This window comes from Cariama cristata, unplaced genomic scaffold (assembly GCF_000690535.1).
Source record: "Cariama cristata isolate BGI_N322 unplaced genomic scaffold, ASM69053v1 scaffold27228, whole genome shotgun sequence".
NCBI classification, from domain to species: domain Eukaryota; kingdom Metazoa; phylum Chordata; class Aves; order Cariamiformes; family Cariamidae; genus Cariama; species Cariama cristata.
The window spans coordinates 2,089-10,985 of NW_009632046.1; the positions used below are offsets into that span (position 1 = coordinate 2,089).

The window sequence follows — 8,897 nt, forward strand, 5'->3', positions numbered from 1 at the left end:
AGGAGCCTCTGAAGAAGTCGTTATAAGGTGGATAAAACTTTCTACGTTTCAGAGCAGGATTTAATTGCATGTAGTAAACAATGGGCAAGGTCACACATTTCACAGAGGGTATGAAGTCACGATGAAGTGGTTGGTAAGGGCTTTGGCAAAGGCAGAGGAAGAACCAGTACCCGGGCAGGTGTGTTGGGGCCAGCGAGATGCACAGCCACTCCTCCAGCGCTGCCGGGTCTTCAATTGAGTGTTTCTGCAAGGGAAATCCTCCATCTATCACCAAAAGGAAAAGGAACCTGTGCAGTGCAATGTGGTTACTCCTCCTGGGACCAGACCTCGCTGAGACAGCTCAGGTTAAACCCCATTCCTGGTGGTGCCCCTCGAAGCAGACCAGCCCTTGCGCTGACCACGGCCTGGGAGGGGAGTGCTGGCTGGCTGAGAGGGATGGCGACATTTGGGTCCTGGTCCAGACATCAATTAGCAGGAGGTGTCTTCTACTGGGAAAAGATTTTTCCACCCATTTCTGTGTGTTTACCCCACATGAACAAGCCCCATCCCTCTCCCCCTTCACCCATGGCTCCTGCCCTGCTCCATCCCAGGCATCACAGAGTTGTTGAGGTTGGAAAGGACCTTTAAGATCAGCAAGGCCCACTGCCTCCCACCACCCTGCGCTCTGAGGACCACCTGAACTTTGTGCCAGTTCTGTCCCTGCCGTATCAGTCCTTCCCTCTTGGAGCTGACAGCAAGGGCACCTCCGCTGGTACCACTCATCCTGTGAAGCTGCCTGCAGATATTTCTCGCCCCAAATCGAGCCTTGTGGCACAAAAGCTTAGGCTGGGGGAACGGCTCTAGGGCTTACACCCTTACCCATGTGCAGAGGTGACCAGGAAAGCAAGTCCCTCACCGCGGTTTGAGCAGGCAGCTCACAGTGACATTTCTGTAGCACTTCCCTCTGTCGCACCCTCATGCCCGAGTCCCTGCAGCCAGGCACGGACAGGATTACACAGAACAAATCACACTGTTTGTCATCCTGCATCTCTACAACCGTAACCTCTCTGCTAGTGACTCCGAGAGCGCTCTGATCTCGGCTCTGGAGTTGAATCTCCTCCAGCCATCGGTGAGTGAGCCTGGGCAGCGCTGGTGTCCCTGGCAGAGGCTGACGGGAGTCCCCGGACCTCCTGGGGCGCAGCAGGTTAGAGCATCTCCTGCTCCAGCAGCCCTACACTGTGAGACAGGACATCTGACAGGGTGACAGTTTGGGGACTGGCCTTCGGACATGGTGACTGGGTTAGACAGCAGCCTGAGGGTAACTGTTTTCTCCACTGTGGTAACCAGATTGTGCGAGGTGTCCATCCAAGACAGCAGCAAAAGCTTTTTGCCTTCAGGCTGTATCTGCTGATGGAGCTCCTGAACCTGGAGCCAAACGCCACACCACAACCACCACAGAAACAGGACAGCAGCAGACGCAGAAGCCACCGCACCACCAGACTGCTACTGCACCTTGCCTCTCAGCAGCAGCCCGTCCACTTGTGTTCATTTATACACACACACAAAACGAGGACAGAGCAGTTATGATAACTTACATTTTAATCAGCCAAATATACAAGTTCTGTTGTTGTTGGTTTTTAAACTTTATCAAGGCTTTTTTCCATCTGGGTCTGATACAATTAATGTAATTTGTTTTTTGTCCTTTAAACAAAGGATGATGTGGTTAAAAACTGGCACTATCCCTAAAAGGAGAAGGGGAAGAAAGAAAAAAAATGAAGAGGAGGGAAAAGGGGAGACCGGTTGCAAGAAAGGATGGATGAAACCGGGAAGGAACGGCACTCCAGATGTCCATGAAGTCAGGCTCCCAGCTTATACTGCAACACCCTGCAGCAAAATTTGACGGGCCACTTGCCCAAAAGGATTCCTTAGATACATTATCTTTTGGACTTTCACTAGCAAGTCAAAATTCCCCACCCCATGCCCCACCCTACAATGACCCCATAATCTATTTTCTTGCAATCTAATATTTGAAGCATCTCCCCTCCCGCACAGCTCCCTCCCACCCTGCCCCCTGTCTATGAGTTCTTAAATCCTAAAAACAGCAAAAACATTCAGGTTTCCAAACTGTTACAGAGAATTGCTGTTCAGCACAGTTCTGCACCGAAGATAGCAGCTGCCCCTAACCCCAAATGGAAATCTGTGCCAGGATGAGGACAAACACATCGTCAGCGTCTCTTGGAGGTGAAGGTAACTTCGATGCCACAGTACACCCTACGTGGCATCGATGGTACGCAACATGACAGAGTTCCTGGCAGGCACCAGGCACAGTTCCCTGGCGTTTCCTCCTCTTGCATGTCCTGTGCTTACTTGTTAAGGGATAGTGACTGCAGTCTTTTACCTGCCATGGCCGCTTCGTCTTTTGCTGGGGGAGGAAAACAACAGAGGTTTCATCATTTCACAGCGCACATCAGGGACTGGTGATGGCTCCACAGCCCCAGAGACCGAAATCCTCCTAATCACGTACAGTGCGGTAATGGAAAAACATCCGACCCTCCCCGCCAATCCCTGGTAGATCCCCTCCAGAGTTAAGAGGAGCAGCCCCCCTTGCATGTTCCCTTGTGTCCTTGGCCTCTCTTCAAGCATCCACAAATTACCCTGATGCTGATGCACAAATTTCTCTGTGGAAGCCACTGGGAAGACATGCTCATCAGACTTCTGGTTCAAGCCCATCAGAGCTGAAGAGCAAATCCAGGCAGGGGAGGAGTGCTGCAAATTCCCTGGGCAGTTTAGATCGCCAGCATCCAAAGCAGATAAATCACACCCAGCACAAGGAACCTGCTAAACCCCCAAACTGGAGGAAGCATTGCTGGGGAGGCTGAGGACAGTATGGTTATCAAGGGCAATTCCCTTCTCTCTTTCCCTGCTCCCTGTTCAGCTTTGTAAGAATAAAACAGCTGAACCCGGTTTTGATGAGAGGAGTTGTGATGACACCCAGCAACACCACGCAGTCTCGGGAGATGAGGGATTACTATGTGTGGCATGAGAAACCATGCCTCTTGGCAGCGCAGCCATCGCAAAGAGAAGTAAGAGGATACGATTAACTGCTCTCTAACCTTTTCTTTCTTCTTCTTTCTTTCTGGCAGCTTCTTCCCTTTGCTTCCGAATGATGGCTAGTCGGGCGAGATCTGCCTTCGCTTGTTCTGTTTTACCGGCTAGGTGCATTTTCATGTATCTTTCTTTTGCCTTTTGTTTCTCTATTTCCTCTCTGTTTGAGTGAAACACACCAGTCACCAGAGTGTCCATGTAAGCATGCAGGTACAGGCAGGGTGGGGGAGGCTTTCTAACTGGGAAAGACAGTGAGGACAGAGATGGATTGCCCACAGACTGGGGGGCCCCGCCACCAGTTTTCAAGCACAGGTCATATCTATTGCAGGGTTTGAACAGGGAGGATGATGAGAGAGATTATTTCTACCTTTGTTCAGCTAAATAAGGACACTGACGTACAATGAGGTCAACTGAATTAGCTCCACACTGCACAGCACCATGACATGTTTTTTCCCAGCCTTACCCTCAAAGACGTACTTCTGCTGAAGCAATCTATCCCAGATAAACAAGCTTAAATATTTCACTCTGAAACTCTCCATTGCTAAATGAAACTAGAAGATTGAACTTTGGTTCTCATCTTATTTGTCTGCTCAGACTAAAATTCCACCATGACGCTTGGAATCTGGGAAACCGCTACCTGTCACTAAGGCACCTTATGTAGCAAGATTAAAGCAGAGCCCAAGGTGACCTCTGGTTAACGGAATTCAGTTACGGCTGATTTTTGGCACCAAACTTCAGGAAAGGAATGACCTAAATCCACTTCAGGGCAACAAACTTCACTCTCTTAGTGTAGCTGGCCAAGCTGCCTAGCTCCAGGATGGCCAAAGCTACTCCCAGAGGACAGGCAATTCTGTAAAGTTTGTAAAAAAAGACATTTTGAACCACAGTGAGTCCCGCTTGACAGTTCCCTGCTGTTCAGTGTCTGCTTTAGACAGCAACACATTCAAAGGGCTTCCCTGAAACACCAACGCATACACAGCAGGGAAACACCTCCCCACGTTAAGCTGCTGCCACCAGGAAGGATGAAATTCCAGGAACGCGCTAGGTCCTGCTGAAGCAGCAGGAAAGACTCACCGCTCTCGTCGTGAGAGTTCCTTAGGTCCATCCAGGTCCAGCTGAGTTACTTTTTTGGTTGTTTGAATTACACGATTGGGATTCTCTATGTCTATCAACCCTTCCACTCCTTTGCGCTTTTGCTAAGGTTCAAGAACAAAAGGAAGGTTAAGAAGCTCTCACACACCCAAAACTGTGTTGTATCAGAGCTCATCAAAATCACTCACCCAAAAGCAGAATTCAAGATGTTTTTACTACCAGACAGCAAAACCATTTATGAATCAAGATTTATACCACCAGGCATCTTCAGCCTTCTTTGAAATCTTCTTGCCTTTGTATTTCATTTATAAAAATACACAAGTTTTCATTCCGAGGACAAAATGCTGTCAAGTAAGGGTTTTTGGCCTTCTAAAAATAGTTCTTCCATAAAAATTTTAATATAGGTAGCTCTCAAAGAGAACTTGGAGTTAAGAGCATGTATCTCTCTCCTGCCCCAAGGATCTGGATGGCGCAACTGCATTAGGTGCCCTGAGAATGACAGTACCTGATAATCCTCGTCATCTTCATCACTCTCATCTGAATCTAAAGACTTCTTTTCCTTTTTGGGGTCCCCCGTTGCTCCTTCACCTCCTTCTTCTTGCTCCTCTTCTTCCTACAAAAATCACAGGAAATTAGAGAAAATGTATGTTAATAAAAATCCTAAATCCAATACTGACTCTTAAATAGGATCATTTTGGAGGGATGAGAGACAGTTCTGAGAGCAATGGTGTTCCTGATGTGGCCCTTACGACACCAAGGGTGCCTGGTTGTTACAAAACAAGAGCTCATTCTCATCACATAAGCATGCATCACCTGCCCCATCAGATCACCTCTAAACAACTCTGCTGTTCTCTCTGTGTAACAGGCCAGGAAAATGATTGTAAAAGACAGAACTGGCACTTTACTTTCCCCAAATGACAGATCTCCAGGAGACATTTTGGCCCGAGTTTCCAGTGCACAATATCTCAGGGACTGGAAATTACACAGACGTAGCATAGAGCTGGATCCCACCCTACATATCTAGATAAAAACTCAAAAACTAGAGAAGAGCAAATTGACAACCATCAACCAGAACATTATTATCCAAGAAATTACAGCCTTTGTAGTACAGCTTTTACCAGTCAGAAGTCTAGGAATCAACTAGTAAAACATTACAAGATAAGATTATATAAATCAACATGGGTGTGAATAGCTTGCTTGCTTTACCATTGCCAAATATCCCTCATCACCATAACTGACAAAGCAGATGAGCTATGGGCAGTAACAGGAGTAATTCTGTTAACTCTTTTTTTTTTTTTAAGCTTTCCCTAACAAAATAGCATAAGATGTAACCATCACTATGTGGTACAGATCATCACCAAAAAAAAAAAAAAAAAAAAAAAAAAAAGAAGAAAACATTCTCAAAGAGCACTTCTCTGGTTTGTTTTGAAACAAGATCGACATTTCAAGTGGGGTCCTGCTTGTTCTGTTCCATTTCCAGTTGGTATTTTTATTAACAACTCGGAAGTAGAGAACACTTATCAAGCTTGTGAATGACATCCCACTGGTAGGAGTTGGAATCATTTTGGAAACCAGGATCAGATCCATAAGTGTTTTCAGAATTTGGAAAGATGGCACGAAACCAAGAAGGTGGACTCAGAAAACAAACCAAGAGGAATTATGCTTTGGAAGAAGAAATCCAACACAAAGTCGGAATATGTGGCTAAGCAGCAAATCACGCAATCATCCTGAGTGAGTTACAGCTGGTCAAACCATTAAAAAGGAGTCAACAATATGGCTCATAACTGCTTGAAAGAGTAATCTTCTTCCTGGAGGTATCCATCAGTATTTCCTATATGGGGTGTAATTATCCTACTGTAGTCAGTGCTGTGAGGCTTCAGCTGGAATAGTGTATTTGGACTTAGGCAGCACTTTCAGAAAGTCACAGAAAAATAGCAGCAAGAGTGCCATCGTAGCTGTGATAATTTGGGAATACAAGAGAGCAAGTACTGCAAAAAGTAGCCATGCCTTTTATAATACCAGTCAGGTAGTTGTGGAAGCAGGGGGAGCTGTTACAATCCTATGTTGGGGCATAGAAACATGCCCAAAAAAGGACTTGTGCCAGCAAGCTCTGTTATTTCTCCCTACAAGTCAGAGGCAAACAAGAAAATCATGTGTACAGGAAGGAGTCAAAGGAGTTTGGTCTTTTAAGTCTAGAAGAGAAAGAGGGCAAATATAATTCAATGTACAATAAGATGTCAAGATGTGAGCCTTTTTTCTCCATAGCCAAGCTGCAGAGCATGGATAAAAAAATTAGCCGAAACTGGAGACTAGAATGATGAAATACAGGGGGAAAAGATGTCTAGAGCTGCTGTGTCATCATCTTCCCTATCCTTTAACCTTCAAATTGTGAACTGGATGGTCTACTTGGCCTCACTTCTATGAGGAACCAGACTGGATCACACCTTCCTAGTCTCCCCAACAATATTCTCTCCAGAGGTGTTCAGAATTCATATCGTGATCGCTGACAGAACGATTTGCAACACTTGACTAAGCTGCCATTTCTCACGAACTGCAAATTAAGCATGCTGTACAAGCCAAGACTTAGAACAGTAAGCGTGTAACGTAGGCAAACACATACCCTTGCCTTTTGCTTTTCTGCTTGGAGCTGGGCATCAATCTCTTCAGGACTTGTGTACTGTCTTGCTCGGCCTTTGTGGCCTCCTTTTCTACCTGTAAAAAGAAAAAAAATAATTAATAAATAGTTTAGCAATAAGCTTCCAGAAAGGTCTCCTCCTCCTGCAGCACTCTCTGGATTTTCAGTGCAGATAGGACAAACCAAAATAGCTCCTCTGATAGAATCAACAACAAAAAAGACACACCGAACTTGCCAGCCTCAGTAAAACACTCCCAGATTTTTGGGCAGAGAGAATTGGGATTATTGATCCAAAGAAAGATACTCAGACAATCAGTTCCTTCTTGCCCCTTGGGCTGTTTTTAGGGACACCAGAACTGAGAGCAGCCTATCAGCTGTACAGTGTTTTCCAAATCAAGCGCAGGCTTGTCCTACAGAGAGTGAGCCAGGAAGGTACTTCCCGAAGGGGGTGCTCCCATCCCTCAACCATCGCAGACCCATGACACCAGTTATGGGGCAACAAGCTTCCAAGTGTCCCCTCAGCTCTTGGTGACACCACCCTTCCTTGCCCACCCATGCCTACACTTGTGGCCTCTTTGATTCACTTTCCAGACTGGCAAGGGGTGCTCAGTCCCACAGCTGCTCTCTGCGTTTCCTGCACAGGAGGAATCACAGCACGTTCCTGCGGCAGCCACGGTTACAACCAACTCTCCGACAAGCTTGCCTCTTTAACTCCTCCCCTACACTAAGGCTCTGCCAAGAGAAAATGGGAAGCTCATCGGACAAAAGCTTTGGGAATTATAATGGGAGCTGAAGAACTAAAAGGAGCCTCCATGTTTTACTGCTTTATAAGGAAAAATAAAAACAACCTCTAGGAACCAGGAAAAGGACAGAGTTAGCTTAGCTGGCTGGACTGCCTGGCTAAGATCTGCTCGCAAGTTCAAAATTCTGTTGATTAATGAATTGCTGAAGCCAGTAATGCTTCCTGCAAGTGACTGCTCTGTTTATGTTCTTACAGCTCAAAGAAATGCTGGAAAGCAAGCTGAATAGAGTCAGTCTCTAGCCTTGAGCTAGGGAGCTCAAGGTAAAACCGGTACGCGAGATCGGCAAAAAGCAAACGGCTCAGGCAAGGGAGCTCTCTGCTACTGCAGGAGTCTTTGAAGTCCCATGGTAGGAGCAGGAAATCCTCACTCTCTCTCACCCTTCCCACTTCACCTGCCGACAACAGAAGCCTTACGGTGGTGGGGAGGGCTGAGGGGATCGTCCCTCCTTCCTTGGGACTGAGCAGGACGCAGGGGAGAGATATCCGTCAGTACTGTACTGCTGTGCCACAGCCATGCCTGGCTGTGCTCTTGGATTTGTAGGGACAGGGAGCACCAAGGCAGGCAGCCGCTGTGGGCTGCGAGCTTTAGAAATTCAACGTTTTCTGACCAGTCCTCCTGGCTCAGCAGAGAGAAACTCTCATACGTTTTAGCTTAGTAAAAGCCGAGCTGTGGAACAAATTACCTCAAAACCCCCACTCTGACGCCTTACAGAGACTCCCAAGATGTTTTGCTCACGTGAAACGGGGAAGCGCAGAGACCAGATTCTTCTCTCTGAGCTCAGCTGTGGAAGCTCGTGGGCACTCAAACCATAAACACAACCAAAAGCTTTGCTGCACCCAAAGACATGTGTTTTCTGTTTGTCTGTTCCCAGCCATCCCACGTGGCAATACTGACACCCTCTGGGAACGAGATCTGCCAAGGGAGCACTCCAGCCCAGGAGACATTACCTCACTGCCCAGCAAATGACATCACTCTAAATGGAACAACAGTAATATCATTGACGTACTACGTAACACCAAGAAAACATAAAAAAACCAAACCAACGCTGTGCTACAAGCTTAGCCAATGCCAGGCAGCCTTCCTGTCCAGCTGGGCTCAGAATTTTACCCTGGGCTCAGAACTGAAAAACACAAAAGCCTTATTACTGCAAATAAACTGCAGTAATAAAGGGGAGAAAAACAACTGAAGAGAAATTATCTTACATTAAACGCCTAAAAAGAAGCAAATGGAAGAGTGAATCCATCTCATTATATTCGAGCCTGCCCACAGGGAAGTAAGATCCC

The 8,897-nt window shown here is 46.7% G+C and overlaps 1 protein-coding gene across 1 annotated transcript; it reads right to left on the minus strand.

The window, feature by feature from the left end:
• Nucleotides 1–1,639: 1,639 nt before the first annotated feature.
• Nucleotides 1,640–6,888, minus strand: PDAP1 (PDGFA associated protein 1; the record flags this gene model as incomplete). Its single annotated transcript, XM_009706204.1, has 5 exons — nucleotides 1,640–2,401; nucleotides 3,093–3,244; nucleotides 4,159–4,280; nucleotides 4,682–4,789; nucleotides 6,797–6,888. Coding segments are annotated over 5 exons (533 nt in total), but the record flags the coding sequence as incomplete, so codon positions are not given.
• Nucleotides 6,889–8,897: the final 2,009 nt, after the last annotated feature.